Below are 16,391 nucleotides of genomic sequence, written 5' to 3' on the forward strand. Positions count from 1 at the left end.
CACGAAAACTCGAAAGTTCAAAAAGATCGAAAGGAAAAAATTATATTGGAGAAACGAATATAGAAAAGAATCCGAAGTCAGGGAAAGATTGGAAATACGCGAATGATAAGATAAGAGGGGAGGAAATTGAAACGTCTACGTCAAACTGACGTAGGAAGGGAGCGAGGAGGATACAGGCATCGCGAGGAGGGGAGGGTGGTGTGTGGACGAAAGCACGGTTGCCTAGGACACCGCATGGACATCATTCGTTGGGCTGCGACGTCACGGGCCGCGCATGGGGGTGAAAGCCGCGCAACCCTCGGCCCGTCGAGCCGCCTTGGAAAACAGTGCTCGCGGGACAAGCCACGTCGAAAGTTGTGCGGTGAGCCGCGCTTCCTCACGTTTCCACGACACGCACGAGAAAAGGTACGAGGAATTCCTTCCCTCTCCTGCGAGACAAGAAGTAACGAGATTTAAAACTGTTTCTTTTTCTTTCTTTCCGTTTTTTTATTCGGTGCGATGTTGTTGTTGTTGTTACATTTTTGGAACGTAACAGGTCTCGTTCCTTTGAGTGCAATTGAAATTATCGTTTACCACGAAGAAGAAAGGTTTGTTGGGGAAGATTTTTAAATTCTTCTGATAAAAATTGTAAATTGAAAAAAGAATTCTTTCGATCGAATGGCAAAAAAATAATCACAACGCGTCGCGAAGCGAACGAAATGCTGGCTTGAAAAATTTCGCTGATATTATTTTCACCGCGAAAAAAGAAAAATTTTCCTTCCCAAGAAAGGGACGGGGGATAATCTCTTCCGCTCGATCGAAAGATCGTTTCGTTACGCGATCACCGTTTATGGACGGGCATTCGTCATCACCGTGGCTGATCCCATCAATTGATTAACGCCACCCTCGCCTCGGGATAGCTGGTGCTTTTCCGGTGGTCGGCGAGATAATAAAAAGCAAACAGATGAATCAACCGGCGTACAAGGCCGACAGGAGCCCGGATCGAGGGTGGCCATCCCCCTTTTTTGTTGCCTGTCAACGGGCAACATAACGGGGCTGCAAGGGTCCATGTGATTTGATTATCTTGGTAATACGGTCCGTATGCCACCCTAATTGCTGTGGCTTCGACCCCCCCACGCACAGGCAAATATCGCGTTGGAATCCGCTGCAGGAATTCACGGTGGCTTGATTAAGGGTGGCTTGTTTGTTCTCCTCCCTTTTTTTTTTTTTTTTTTTTTTCATAACAGAGTATCCCTTTAAGAGGGACACGAGAGGGCGTAATAATAATCGGATAATTTATAGGAATTCGTTTTATATTCCTTGCGCGAATGCACTGCGTGATAGATGTAGATTCAAAGTTCAATTTTCGAACGAGAATAACAAAAGCGCGTTTATCAACGCGTTTTATCCAGAAAGTTTCGAATCTTTCCTCGAACGTTTTTTCCACGATGAATTTTTCACGAGCCGGGAAATAAACAAAGCAGACGTTGCTTCGTTGACGCAAGCGCTCTTAATCATTTTATTCGCGGAAAGCTTTTCAACACGCTTAAAGCAAGGTTTAAACCGTTTCGAAAAGGTCGAAGGTAAAAGGAAACGTCCAAGACGTTCGATTTATCGATCCAGGGGGAACGAGCTTAAGACCCCTCCTCCTCCTCCTCCTCCTCGAACAACGATAAATCGTCGCCTCCTCGAAACTCACGTTCCAACCTTCGTGTTTCACCTGCAGACATCGCGGGGATCCACGAATTGTCCGCAGTCTGAATGATCGATATTATCAAGCGTTGCTAGCTGGAATTAATTGTTACGCCATGTTGGCAGTAGATAACGATGAGGAGTCAGCGATGATGTCAGTATTATTATTGGCGCGTTATGAATCGCGTTACAATTAGCAAGATTCGCGTGCGCGATCCCGTTTCGATGATGTCAGACAGACAGAGAGAGAGAGAGAGAGAGAGAGAGATCGTTAGAAATATAAAAGATCGGCGATAACGTTTGGCGAAGGTCTTCGATCGTTTATACGGCTCGTTAATATATTTAGCCTCGTCGTCGATGCTCCAGAAAATTTCCTCGCCGCGCTCCACTTACGAAACTGGATCACTTATGCACCAAGTTGGCCGTTTGTCTTAACGACTTGCCCCCTCGATTTTGTAATCGATAAGCAAACGACTGGTGAAAGGGCAACGACAAAGGCGTCCGCCCGAATTGAATCAAATTCGTCAAACTCGGTTGCTCAGAAACGACGAATCGTAGAAATCCCTGTCGTGCAGGGATACGCAAATATAGGTTCTCAACTTGCTCCCTGCAATTGTCTTCCCTTATGTTCCTAAAACATAAATAGTTAACTCTCTTGACTCAGTTTCATCGTTAAATCTTTTTAAATTAAATTCCAAAAAAAGAAGAAACGAATTCCCACGAGAAAAATTACATATTTTCGGCACGTACATGTTTATTTTCAATATCCATTAATTCTAAAAAAAAAAAAAAAAAAAAAAAAGAACCTCTGATTCTCTGGTTTACCACCACCGGATCCCTATCGGTTGAAAATCGGCTCGCTTAATCGCAAGTACTGGCGCGCGAGGAAAGCGCTCCATTGCGGTTCGATCAACTTGCGCCGTCGATGCATAATTCATCCAGACCGGAGGAGGAGGAAGTTCGTTTGCAAATGGAAATTAACGCGTTGAGAAAAGAAGAAAGAAGAAAGGAAAATGAAAACAGGAAAGAATAAAGATTAAAAAAAAAAAAAAAAAAAGGTACCTCCGCAATAACACACGTACGGAGATTCTTCGAGATAGATGGGATTCGCCACGCGAACTGTTTGCGCGTGCGCGCCTTTGTGTGCGCGTGAGATACGTGTTCGCGATGCGTGTCGTGGCGCAGATGCGGGCCAGAGATACGCGTTCCACCTTAACCCATTAATCGTGGAATTCCACCCCTCGCTGTGGAGCTGCACCGCTTGTAAACAACCGGATTTATTACGGGTGTATTTATTAGGACGAGTAATTAGCCGGTGATCTTTATATACGGGAGGAAGATTGCGTGAGAGGGATTAATGCTGTTAATCTCCAATTATAACACGTTTAATAATAAGAGTATTCGTTATTCTGTTTTTCGATCGGTTCTATACTTTTCGTAATCTCGATTTTTCGGTTGTCGATTTTTAATTGTTCGAAGGAGACGAGGATTAAATTAATTAGAATGTGTTGTAATTATTTTTGAACGAAAATTGAGCGAAATGTGTAATCGAGAAATGGAATTTTTAATCGTTATCTTACTTGTTATTGTTATTTCTATCGATGGAGAATTAGATTAGCTACGTCGAAGATCTGGAAAGGATAATCTTATCGGAAAGTTCAAGCTTGAAAGTGCTTACCCATCGTGGCTGGCGTCGATACGAGGCGCACACCTCCAAGGTCGTTGCGACGTTCCGCACGTGACCTTAAACGTAGCTTCGTGTCAAAGGTCTGTGACCTCGTCGTTACATTCCTGTTTTACTCACCGAGTGAACCACGTGACATTCGCACTTGGAATCATTCCCCTCGACTGCTCGAGTACTTAACTCTAGAACAATTACTCTTGCCTTGCTCTTAAACCTTCGAATTTTTCTTCGTTTCTTTATATGACGATCGATCGAACGACACAACAATATCTTCTCCATCTTCGATGATTCTCGAATAAAGTTGAGTCATCGCGGTTATCATCGATATAAACAACTCGAATATAAACGTCGAAAACAAGAAATTCTTATTATCGACGCGTTAACTTGTGTACTCAGAAAAATCGTGTCCCGAGATATACGAAATCAACTTATCAACTCGTACCTTAATCCAATTCTACGATAAATTCTACGCTATTATGCGTACGATTTCTAAAAATTTTTCCTCGAGTTTATATACGTATATATAAATATACCCATAAGAAAACGTTCCAAGCTACAAACGAATCACGACCAATCGAAATCCAACCGAGTCCTCGATGCGAACAAGCCAAATTTAAAATTCTATCGTCCAAAAATCGCAACTCGGACGAAAAAGTCGGAAACGAGATTATCAACCATGCTTCAGACAATGCAATCTCGAAAAGAGGAGAAAGAAAAACAACTGGAACAGGAAGCAACGGTTCGAGTTCTGGATCGCATGCCTCTCTGCGGGATTCCGGTTATTGTTCATTAAGACGGTAAATCATTAATGGCATAGGGTTTGGTAATAACAGTATCGTAGTAAGTAACAGCCCGTTGAACGGGGCGCGGTATATCGATATACATACATATCTAGCAATGCGGTTAGTCGCGGCGTTCCGTTGTAAAATGGCCTTAAGGTGTGCTCCCAGTGTCTGGTTACGCGAAACTGTTCGCTCGATACAATTTTGTCTCTCCGTGTATCGATTCGTTGCCGAGTTATGCACCGTCGTTCGATATCGTTGTGCAACCGTGGCACAAATATTGCATCTCGCGCGTTAATCGCACGCTATGGATGGACGTGCTAACGACAGTAATAGGGCGATGGAAAAGGTGTTAACGTACTTAGGGAACGAGACGCTAACGAATTCGTCGTGTTCCAATTTTGCCCGTAAACGGTCGTGGCCGATTTTTCGGAATTGCTTTTCGAAGAAACATAGAGTTAACGGGGAGGAGGATTAAGGAATTTACGGAAAGTAGAATCTTAAAAAGAAAATATAGAGAACTCGATAATCTTTCTTACAAACGTTCGGACAAGTTTCAAAATAATTCCTTTCTGTTCGTCCATTTCGATCGATCAACCGCCTCGATAGATCAATCTTCGGTTTATCTCGAGAAATGTCAAAATCTCGATAATTTTGATCGAACAGGAGGAGGAGAAGTATGAAACCGATACGAAGGCAATGGGAAATATCGATCGTCGTCCCGTTTGCGCTCGATCTCTCTCTCTCTCTCGTTCGCTCGTCCCGGGGAGAGACGATTAATTATGTATGAGTCGCTTACTTTCGCGCGTTTAGACGTCGCCCCTGCCTCTCCCTCCCCTTCCCCCACCGCGCCAGTGATCCGACGCGAAGGCATAAAACGAGAGTCGCGAGAGAGTCCTTGCCGCAGCCTTGCGTTTTCTCCTTGAGGCTTTCAGTATCTATTTAAATATCGAGGCGTAGCGCCCTCTCCTCCTCCTCCTCCACCTCCTCCTCCTATTCTCCCTCTCTCTTATCGCGATGTATTTCTAACTCGCTCCAACAGGAGCGCTTCAGGAGCTCGCTTTCCTCCGCGCCGACGCAGAATTTCCGCTGGTATTTTCGTCTTTTCCACGCGAACACAGCCACGGTTGACAGAGTTTATTAGATGATTGCCTCTCTCCCTCTCCTTTCGAATTCTTTGTTGTCGTCGAGGAGGAGGAGGAGGAGGAGTGGGCCGGTTTAAAGAGAGATGGTCGAGAGGTCGTTTTATGCATGATATATGGATCTGTATTTCGAGGTGACGTGGACGGGGGAAGAGGTGGGGAGGAGGGGGGGGGGAGAGGTAAATGAGCAACGGTTTCGTATATCGGATATAATTGGTTTTTGCTGCTGCGTTGAACTCGTGTCGAGTTTTTTTTTCTCTAAGAATTGGAACGTGTTAGAATAGACGAGTTTTATATATATATATATATATATATATATAATATATATGTGTGTATATAATTGTGCAAATATAAATATAAAAATTGTGTAAATATTATGGAGGATATTTATTCGCGAAAAAGGGATAAAATTATTACGATGTTTGACGAATAAAGATGTAAATTCTTCTTCATCCGTGGATTGACAGCGGATAATAATTAAATCCAGGATTTCATATTCCTTTTTATTTTTTTACGATTATTGGGAACGGTTGAGAAAATTGTGTTTCTTTTTTTTTTTTTTTTTCTTTTCGAGAAAATTAAATATTGCAATTTACTGAGATTGAAATGTGATTACACACGGTTATTTATTTTCACGGCATCACTTTAATTGCAATACATTTATATGCAAAACAGATATTTACAGGTCGATAGTTCTAACAGTTCTTCAAGTTACCCATTTCGTATTCATACGAAATTTTATTCCAGGCAAATATATTATATATAAACATGTTGTAAACATAGGCGAAGCGCACGTATTCGAATAAAAACTCGACGTTAATTTGACCGGAAAAAATATTTTTAATAGCCGTACGCTTAATTACTTAACTTGTCCTCCAAGTTAGATTCTCAAACCGTTGTTAAAGAATTACGGCCTGCTTTCTTCTATCCTTCGAACTCGTCTTAAAACTTAACTTTCCCTCGACGATTCTCTCACCGAAAATAACTTCCTCCTTCCTCGAATCTTTCGATCGAGACAAAAATTTCTCAATCTGCCTGCCTCAATCTCCCTCCACCTCGAATATTCAATAAACACGATCAAACGGAAACTGGCCTGTCAATGCAACAAAGAGAGAGAGAGGGAGAGAGAGAGTCGGGACAAAGAGTCGGTCGCGGGATTCTGGCTCGCCTTGACGCGGAGCCCCCGTCAAGTTCCTGTTTCCTTGTTCAAGGTCCGCCGATGGCCGAGGTCTGAGTCAACGCGCTTCCAACCCGGTGTCCCTCGTGTTTTTCCGTGCTATTTCTCTCCACCGGTACATTGTTCCCGATGATCACCCGAACCGTGCTCACGGCCATCGAGATCACCGAGCTTTCCTCCCTTCAACCTTCTCTAAACCTGCTTCCCGCCATTTTCATTCTCACCTAAAAAAAGGCGAAGGATTCTAGGATTCGATGATTTGAATTTGAGAAAGGTTCGAAGAGGAAAGAAACGATGGATCAGTCGACGAAGTATATGTACGATTGGCAGATAAACGATTATTTTATACCGTATGAAGAAACATAAGTCAGAGTTTCATTTTCGTTTGAAAAGGACGGAGGATTTCAGTTCGCTTTGATGCAATTTTTCGATGATTGGAGAGAGAAACGATGGATTGGTTGACGAAAGTTTGTATATTTACAGTTTATTTTGCTCTAAAAATCGGCGAACGCGATAGATTGAATGTCGTATGAAGAAACATGAGTCAGAGTTTCATTTTCGCTTCGATGATTTGAATTTATCGATGATTTGAGAGGAAAGAAACGATGGATTAGTCGACGAAATATATGTACGATTGGCAGATTTTGCTCTAAAAATCGGCGAACGCGATAGATTGAATGTCGTATGAAGAAACATGAGTCAGAGTTTCATTTTCGCTTTGATGATTTGAATTTATCAATAATTTGAGAGGAAAGAAACGATAGATTGCTCGATGATAGTTCGTATATGTACAATTGATTATTTTGCTAGATTGAATATTGTATGAAGAAACACGAATCAGTGTTTCATTTTCGCTTTGATGATTTGAGAGGAAAGATAGATTGCTCGACGATAGTTCGTATATGTAGAATTAGCAGATAAACGATTACTTTGCTCTAAAAATCGGCGAACACGATGGACGATGATGGATGGTATGAAAAAACGAACATGAGTCAGAGTTTGAGCTGTGTTCACTTATAAACTGTTTATAATCAATGAATCATCCCGATATTTCAATCAGGGCACAACAGTCGGTCGACAATTATTCTTATCTGATCATCCGAATATTTTTTGGCAAAAAAAAAAAGAAATGCACGAGAAAAATCTGAAATAACAATATTTCCAGCACGAAAGCGGTGGAAGTAGAAATATTCTTCTGGGAAGAAAAAGAAAAAGAAGAAGTCGAAGAAAGACCACGTGTCGATTTCTTTCTTTTTTTTTTTTTTTTCAGATCGAATCGCAAGGTTAGAATCGCGAACGAGGAAGCGAGAATCCAGGGTTAATAACGTCGAATATGGTGATTCCTGAACGGTGGATCGGCGAAGGATCGTTAATGGAAGAAGGCCCGTCGTGATTTCAATCAGCCTGACCTCCGATTTCCAACTTCCCTGTACGTGATTCGGTCGTCACGGCTTCGTGACTCCAGCGAATCGGTAAATATCTGAACAACTTCGGGCCCAACTCCCCGACTAACAACTCTCCAAACATCTCCAACACTTTGTCACGTCGATAACGAGAATTCGTTCTTTTCCTTCTTTCAGATTTATCCGCGCCTTCCACACTCATCTTCGCACGTTTCGAAGAATGTGCACAACTCGGAAAAGAGAAACGCGTTTGCTGAAGAACATGCTTTAATATCTCCTTATCAAACAAGTAAGTGTACGTGAATTGGAATTTTCAAAAAAAAAAAACCTAGTCGAATATGATTTCTAACGACTCAGAAAAGTACTTAAAGAAAAGAAAAGAAAAAAAAAATTAGATTAGGATTAGAATTTTGAAAAAAAAACCTAGTCGAATATGATTTCCAACGACTGAGAAAAGTACTTAAAGAAAAGAAAAGAAAAGAAAAATTAGATTAGAATTTTTAAAAAAAACCTAATCGAATATGATTTCTAACGACTGAAAAAAAAAGTACTTAAAGAAAAGAAAAGAAAAGAAGAATTAGATTAGGATTAGAATTTTGAAAAAAAAACCTAGTCGAATATGATTTCCAACGACTGAAAAAAAAAGTACTTAAAGAAAAGAAAAGAAAAGAAAAATTAGATTAGAATTTTTAAAAAAAACCTAGTCGAATATGATTTCTAACGACTGAAAAAAAAAGTACTTAAAGAAAAGAAAAGAAAAGAAAAATTCGCTGCAAATTAACACAAGCTCGCCGAAAATACGAATCACCTGGAGAGAGGCGATTTTTCGATCCATCTCGTTTGATCCCGCAGATTGAGCCCGTTTCGATCGAAAGGACGACAGCGGGGGAGGAGGAGAGGAAGAGGAGTGATTTAACGAGGTGGCTGGCATGCCAGCGCGACCTCCGGGCTCGGCTTCCCGGTACGTGAGTCAGGATCGCAGGAATCGGGCGCGAGGATGAGCGCAAAGATATCCCTGGCGAGCCGCGGCACGGCACAGTCGCCGGTCAACCATCGTGGCAAATCATCGTCGGGGCTGCTGCTCGCCGGGAAGTCTGTGAAGAGGCCTTCGTCGATGAGTAAGTCAGCCGTACTCGATGCTCTCCACGTGGTGTGTGCCGTTGAGCAATGGGAGAGAGAGAGAGAGAGAGAGAGAGAAGGAAATTAAATTTAGTTAAATTGGATTTTCGACGAAAATCGGTGAAGTTTGGCCCGTTTATCTTCGAGCGAGGGAATATTTCGTGAAAAAGTAGATTTGTATATCGATATCGGACGTTTCGATGGATCTGCGTGAAGTTTTATTTATGAATAACTTCGAAAAAATTTGTAATTTATAAATCAGTTAAGTAAGAGAAGTACGTTTTATTTCAGAATACGATTTCAGAATTTGAGTGAGTGGTATTCATTGTAAACAATGAAATTGTGAAATTATATAGCATCATATGTTTCTATCGGATTTAATAATTTACGATATTATGATTTTTGAGAATGAGATTGCTTGAGAAGGGAACGCGAATAACTCCACCTTGTTGAATTTTATTTTATTTTTAAAGATTACAATTAAATCTTGCAGATTCATTATAACGCTTATTGTGTTGGTAAAATCGACGTTCGAATCGTCGATTTCTCGTATTTATATTACCTCATACCCCGTGGTTTTCCTTACGTGTCATCGATTAGAAACGCGTCGAGCAGATATTCGCGGATTCCCGAAGCAAAATAAGGAATCGAATTCTTGTTCCCGAGCGAATGATGTGGCACGTTCAATGTTTAGAAAACAAAGGGGCGGGGGGAACGAGCGTGTTTGAAAAACAGAGCTCCGTTCTCCAACTCGAGTTTTCTCAAACACCAAACGGTTGCGCGTTGCCATTCTTTCATAATTGACACTTAGCCACGAACGCGATGAATAATCGATTGATAATTTATCCTTGCGATCACCTGTACGATTAATTTTAGATCGCGGAAACGATTTCGATGAATAAAACTTATGCCTCGTTTCAATCGATTCGTGCATCTGTCGTCGCTTCAATAAAGGTTCAAACCTCGAGATCGAGTCGAACCATCGAGGTCGTTCCCTCGCCGAAAATACGCCGTGGCGAAACTTTCGTTTTCGTTTCGATCCGAAGCGTGCGCATTTGCGAGTCGAGCAAGTCGCAAACGTTCGCTCTGAGCTTGCTTTGACATACATTGAGTCAACAAATTCTTTCCTCGCGTTGCGTTTCGCGATGTAAGCATTTGGGGAAGGGAGGGGGAAAGGGAGTGGGGGCAATAGGCGAGTTTTTCGCGAGCGGGAAGAAAGGAAAAATGTGGTGGAGGTATATACTCGTACGTGTTAATGGATTTATTAATAGAATTAGTCGGAACAAAATCGGGTGGAAATTTTCAGTGTTAGATCTAAAACTTGTTCAACAAGTCCAAAGATACTTCGAGATATCGACTGGATCTAACAATAACCGAGGAAACGGTTATACGTGTACGAAGGAATCAATGGTGGGGGGGGGGGAACCTTGCGTGAACGATGGCCCTCTGGCGGCAGACGCGGGAAACACCGCCATAAACGATCGATCCTCTTTAATAATTTTTTACTTTTTACTGGAAAAATCGAAACGTTGTAACGTTCGTAAAACTATTCCCGCCAGACAAGACAAATTTATAAGAAAGTTATATCCTCCAAAATCGTTGAAAGTTTTAATTATGGAATTCTTTGGAAAATTCTTTAACAAAAGCTTCGCTTCTTAAATTAAGCTATCCCCTTTACGAGGCAAAAATCGACAACGAACGAATCCTCGCCAACAATCGTACACGTATATACGGAGAAAGTATTCAGAAAGAATCCCTTCAATTAAAATTCCCATCGTATTTTCAATGCGCGATCGATAAAAGGATCGAGAGAAAAGAAAAAAAAGAAAAAAAAAAACGGTGATAAAATCGGTTCGAAACGACCGGTTCCCGATTTGGTTCGCGTGGCCACCTGTTACGGCGGAGACACGGGAAATTTTGCAATCCGCTAATAACACGGGCACACGTGTACATATATACGTATATATATCTTATATATATATATATACATGTGATCCGCCCGACTCACGACTTAATGACACACCACCATACGCGTCACGAGATTACACGAGTGAACGAAGGATGCGTTCATTAGCCGTAGAGGTGACTGGCACCGAGGAAAGAGCCGTCAAACGAGCCGCTGTCCCAGAACTGGAAGCATCGTCCAGCTCGTCGCGTCCAAACAGTTTGTTGGAGAGAGAGAGCAACATGCCAGTTTTAACGCGCGCCTGCACTACTGCCACGCTGCCGAGGATCAAGAGGTTCAAATTCGCCTCGTTCGGTGAGTTGACACATTCTATATAACGCTTTTTTCCCTTATTCTCGATTTTATTTCATTTTTTTTTTTTTTTTCCTTTAATCTCGCTGGTGGTTATCTTTCTGGATTTTTTGTCCCAAAGTTTTATAGCTTTATTTATTTCGCGATAAAGTAAACAGGATTAAAATCGAGAATCTGAGGTTTGTTTGAGTCGGGATTAAACGGAGGGTATATAGGAATTAATGTTTGTTTATTTGCTCGGTTTTTTTATTGATTTATTATTATTGTTATTATTATTCGTAGATTTCTTTTTAAATACGAAAGAAGTAACAGAAAGCGAGCTAGAGAATAAGTTTAAGAAATTTAAAACACGAGTAAATATTTTTATAATTGGTTCGCTTATCTCGAGAGAGTAAGCGTACTTACGGAATTTGTCATGCTTTCGAGTAGTTTGCTCCAATTCGTGCATTCTAGGTTTTGCATTTTTTTCTCTCTCTTTCTTTCTCGTTTCTATGATATCTTTTTATATTATTGATTTTAGATAATAGTTGTTGATAATACTTTTTTTTTTCTTTTTTTTTTTTTTTAAGAAAAAGTGCGTGTGCGTTATCGAAAGATGACACGAATCATAGGTCAGGATCGGTGTTGCGCGATATTTCATCGTCGACTTAATTGCAATCGTGACGTTGCTTGTAAATCCGTGATTCATAACTGCTGGTCTTTCTTAACGTGACATTTTAAATGTCGCTTTACACGTTGCAATCGATCAGTCGCGTATCAGCCGATAGTATTCAAAGAACTGAATGAGCCTTCTCTAATCGATCCTTATCTAAACATCAACATTGTTTAAAACAAAATTTCGATCCCCAGTTCGATCGATCTTCTGGAATAACAAGTGACATCAATATCGATAACGAATAAATTAAAACAGAAAGATTTACAGGAAGAGTTTCCCTAATTGTAAAATTCATCGTTCGTACAAAAGAAAATTCTGAAATGTAATCGAGATAGGATTCGAAATTTTCATTCTTGTCTTTCAAAAATAAAATTCTTATTTTTAAATTAATCATCTTTAAAAAGCTAGCAAATAATCGATCCTCTCTAAAAGTAATACTATTATTATTCGGCGATAATTTTTCTCTGTAAATCAACATTATTTATTTACATACAAAAGGAACTTTGATCGAGTCGTATTGAAATTAAATTTATTCCAGTGGTTCTCAATCACTGACTTCCCACCACTCTTAGGTTTTTAACCTAATAAACTTTCAACTTTTTCTCACCAAAAGGCAATGTCGTTGATTCGTTTCGATAATAATTTTTCTCACCATTTCTCACCCAATCAATCCAAACACGAGTCAACATTGGAACCAAATTTCTTATAAATCTCTCCCTACTTAACCCCCCCTTCCTCAACCATATTCCAATCGAATTCGATCCCAAGTCATCACGAGATATATCGCGAAGGATATGCGATAAATATTCACTCTCGAATCGAAAAGAAAAGAAAAAAGTTTCGTCATAAATATCCTTTCCCCGAATGCCGCCAATTGGATGCCAATTCTCGTGCCATCCCCGATATCCAACACGGTTAATCCGCATTTGTCCGCGAATTGAGACATGGCTCGAATACGTAATTACCGCGGAAATAGTATACTGGAGCAACTGGTCAACGGCATATAAATATAAATACACGCGCGGTTGGGCAAGCGGGCGAGCAGAATCGGTGAGTCAAGTTGTGTGTGACGCCACACTTCTTCGAGAACCACTTTCTATCGGCGGCATTCCGCTTGTCGTTCGGCTATCGATGACTCGGCTGTTCCACGTTCGGGAAAAGGGAAGAGGGAGAGAGAGAGAGAGAGAGAGAGGGAAAAAAGAAGAAGAAGAAAAAAAGAAACAAAAAAGGGAGAAGAGAGAAAACGATTCATCGTTTCGTCACGAGAGTTAAACTGCTGCATAAGCAGCTTCAGGGTAACTGTTCTCGTGTTCTGTTTCGTTTTTCCGCTGAGTTTTCGTTTTTTTTGGGGGGGAGGGAGAGGGAGAAGAGGAGGGTGGCAGAATTCCTCGGCGAATTTTTGTCCAAGTCGGTGTTAATTGTGCGGTGTTGACGATTTTGCAAGACACGCGGTCTGTATGGTTAGGTAAGTTGTGTGCGCGAGGTAAATGTTTACGTGAATTCGTAATTTTTTATCGGCGGGCAATTGCAGAAATGGAAGATAAGATTTGATTCGTGTTCTAAATATAGTATATTATTTCAAGCATATTATATGTGATTTCTCATGAATATTTAAATAAATAATAATAATAAAGAAATGGAAGAGATAAGATTCAGATGCTCTAAATATGTATAATGTAGTATTTTATTATATGTGTTCTTTGTGATTTTTTTCAATATTCAAATAAATATTCGAAGTCTACTTATTCCATTCCTTTCTCTTTTACGGGATAAAATGAATTAATTCTCGTCTCGTTCATGTAAAATTAATATTATTCTGAATCTCAACAATAAAATAAGAGATCCTATCTTCCATCGAATATCGACAATTTTCAAGTTTAAAAATCTGTTATTAACAATCGAATAATAGTAACAATTTGACAATTTGCGTGTAGATTCGCGTTTATAATAATAATAAAAAATAAATAAAGAAATGAAAGATTCAAACATAGTAATGTAGTGTTTTATTTTATTATATGTATTCTTTGATTTTTTGAATAATTAAATAAATATTCGAAGTCTACTTATCCCTTTTTTACGATAAAATAAAATAAAATTCGTGAACATATTCGTGAAATAAATAAAGAAATGGAAGATAAGATTCGTGCTCCAAACATAGCAATGAATATATTATACGTGCTCTTTGATTTTTCGAATAATTGTCCTATCTTCCATCAGACACGACAATTTTCAAATTTAAAAATCCGAATAATTAATGACGATTTGACGAATTTGCCAGGGAGAATTTGCATAAAGATTCGTGTTTAACGAGGGATCGGTATGCCATTAATGCGATGAAATTAAAACGATGGAAATTGGCTGCGGGCAAGCGAAGTGTGAATGAGGAAGCCGCGTGGGACGGCCTCCTGTAATTGGAACTTCTTGTTTGAATTATTTGTCAACGTTGCCCGATTTATCCCATAAATAATTCATAACGCGTATCCAGCTTCGATGATCTGCATTCTAAAGGAATTCGACGTGGTTGCACGACGTGGTTGTGGTAGGTGTGCGTTGTGCGCATCGAATCCATTCTTTTATTATCTGTACACCGGGTGACGTCACGCTGATAGCACAAACACGCGTGTTTACACGCGAACGAGGCTGTGTACTCTGGTTGTTATCGGTGTAGCGGCAAGTGTTACGAGCTACTATAAGCCGTGCGACAAATAATATAAAAAGGAGATCGTGGCAGCGATATCATCTCTCTCTCTCTCTCTAAATTTACCGAGGCCCGATAAGATTTCGAGCGTGCGAGATTCGTCGAGAATCTCGAGATGTGGAAACGGGCGAGAAATTGATCATTTTACGATAATAATAAAATAATTCGTGTATATTTTCACGTTGGATCGTGATAAATTAGACCGTGAGCTTCTCAAAATTAATAATAACTTGTCGGCAAATTTAACGTGACACGCGACTCTTAAAGTTAACACGTCACGTTTCAAATAAATGACTTCATCGAAAATTTAACACACCACGCGCGTCATGTCTTCCTTCTCTTCTCTTCTACTTTTTTTTTTTTCCTTACAAATTTCCTGATATTTTTCTAATTTCTCGTTCTCGATGCAACAAACGAGCCACTCAAGTTTCTAATAATTTCTCGTATCAGAATTTTAGGATTATTCGTTTATTTCTATATCGAGAAACTCGTCTATCTCGATGCAATAAAATACAGGTCGTAATCGTGTCGATTTCTATAATTTTCTGATTCCTGATATATATTAAAACCTACGATTACTACTTTCTGATTTTTATCAAAAAGCTTAGTTACGCATCGGTGCAACAGATTCAGAATTATTCAGATTTCTCGTATCAGAATCCACACCAGAATCGATTTTGAAGAACTTATTGCAGTAAAACAAGTCGGTCAGGAAATCGTATCGATTCTACTTTCCTCATTCCAGATTATTATATAATTCTTTCTATTAAAACCTGCCTGATTATTTTCCTAAAAAAAAAAAAAGCTCAATCACCCTCATTCAGAATCCTACGATTTTTATTTCTGACGATCTCTCTCTTGATGCAGTAAAAAATCGATTCTACTTTTCACAAATTTCTGATCCCTGATTCATCTTCCAACTCCGACCGAATTCAACATTTTCCGTGAAAATCCGAACGATATTTATTTCGATAAAAAATATCCTTCGGTATCCTAATCCCTCGAGTTTTCCCTTCGACAAACAAATCTTCTCGCCAAAGAAAATTCCCCCAAAAATCGAGACCTCTCTCTCTCTCTCCCTCCTCAAGAATCAGCAGCAGGGAGGTCCGTTGTTTGGCGAGGGCAACGGCGGGGCTGCATTGGAAGATGTCAATTGAGACAGTTCTAACAGACAATGTAAACCTTCCGCGTGCACAGGCATCGTGTGCGCAAGTATGTTTATCGCTCGTCCGACCCGAGTGATGCCTCTGTGTATGATGTCAGACTCTATCTTTGGCGCGGAGTAGATGACCAGGAGAGGAGAGAACGACGCACGCGCGGAAATCTCGATCAAACTCGTCTAAATCTCCTTTAATTTTTACCCAGATTTGTGGCAATTTAAAAAATAGGCTGGCTTCGTCCACGACGAGTCTCCTGACATTTTCCAAGGTAGACAGATTTGGGAATAATTTTTAGGAGGGAGATCGATTGTGAAAGGCAGAGTTCATTCACGAATTGTGGAGAAAAGAGGAAAATTCGATGAAAGGATTCGTATTAAATTATTATCAATTTTCGAGCGGACGAATGCAAAGAGAATTCTTATTATTTGAAACGTTTTATTGGAAGTAAGATGGTTTGTTTATCTTTCTTTCTTATCTTTTTCTTTTTTTTTTTTGGGGGGATTTTAATTACTTATCAGTGGGAAACGATTATGGTTAAATCGGATGCATGATGCAAAATCGTTCGCAGGGGAATAAATTTCATTCCGAGAAACGTAATATCGTAAAAAAAAAAAAAAATGGCATCGAGACGCATCGCGTCATT

At 40.0% G+C, this 16,391-nt stretch overlaps 1 protein-coding gene and 1 long non-coding RNA gene across 2 annotated transcripts in view; one reads left to right on the forward strand and one right to left on the reverse strand.

Annotated features, from left to right (window-relative positions):
• Positions 1–301: 301 nt before the first annotated feature.
• LOC116415442 (uncharacterized) overlaps positions 302–16,391 on the forward strand; it is a 79,193-nt gene continuing 63,103 nt past the window's right edge. Inside the window, exons 1-5 of the mRNA XM_086904593.1 lie at positions 302–405; positions 7,727–7,928; positions 8,037–8,148; positions 8,712–8,977; positions 11,053–11,238. Coding sequence (XP_086760719.1) covers positions 8,857–8,977; positions 11,053–11,238 — 307 coding nt within the window. The 5' untranslated portion in view covers positions 302–405; positions 7,727–7,928; positions 8,037–8,148; positions 8,712–8,856. The remainder of the gene's footprint in view (positions 406–7,726; positions 7,929–8,036; positions 8,149–8,711; positions 8,978–11,052; positions 11,239–16,391) is intronic.
• LOC147658110 (uncharacterized) lies at positions 1,815–3,586 on the reverse strand. Its single transcript, XR_015291087.1, has 2 exons — positions 3,350–3,586; positions 1,815–2,302 (listed from the first exon to the last, which is right to left on the reverse strand). It is a non-coding gene; the product is annotated as an uncharacterized LOC147658110 (long non-coding RNA).

The sequence above is a fragment of the Apis florea genome, unplaced genomic scaffold, assembly GCF_048593485.1.
Source record: "Apis florea isolate Af1SG1 unplaced genomic scaffold, ASM4859348v1 contig_2350_pilon, whole genome shotgun sequence".
NCBI lineage: Eukaryota > Metazoa > Arthropoda > Insecta > Hymenoptera > Apidae > Apis > Apis florea.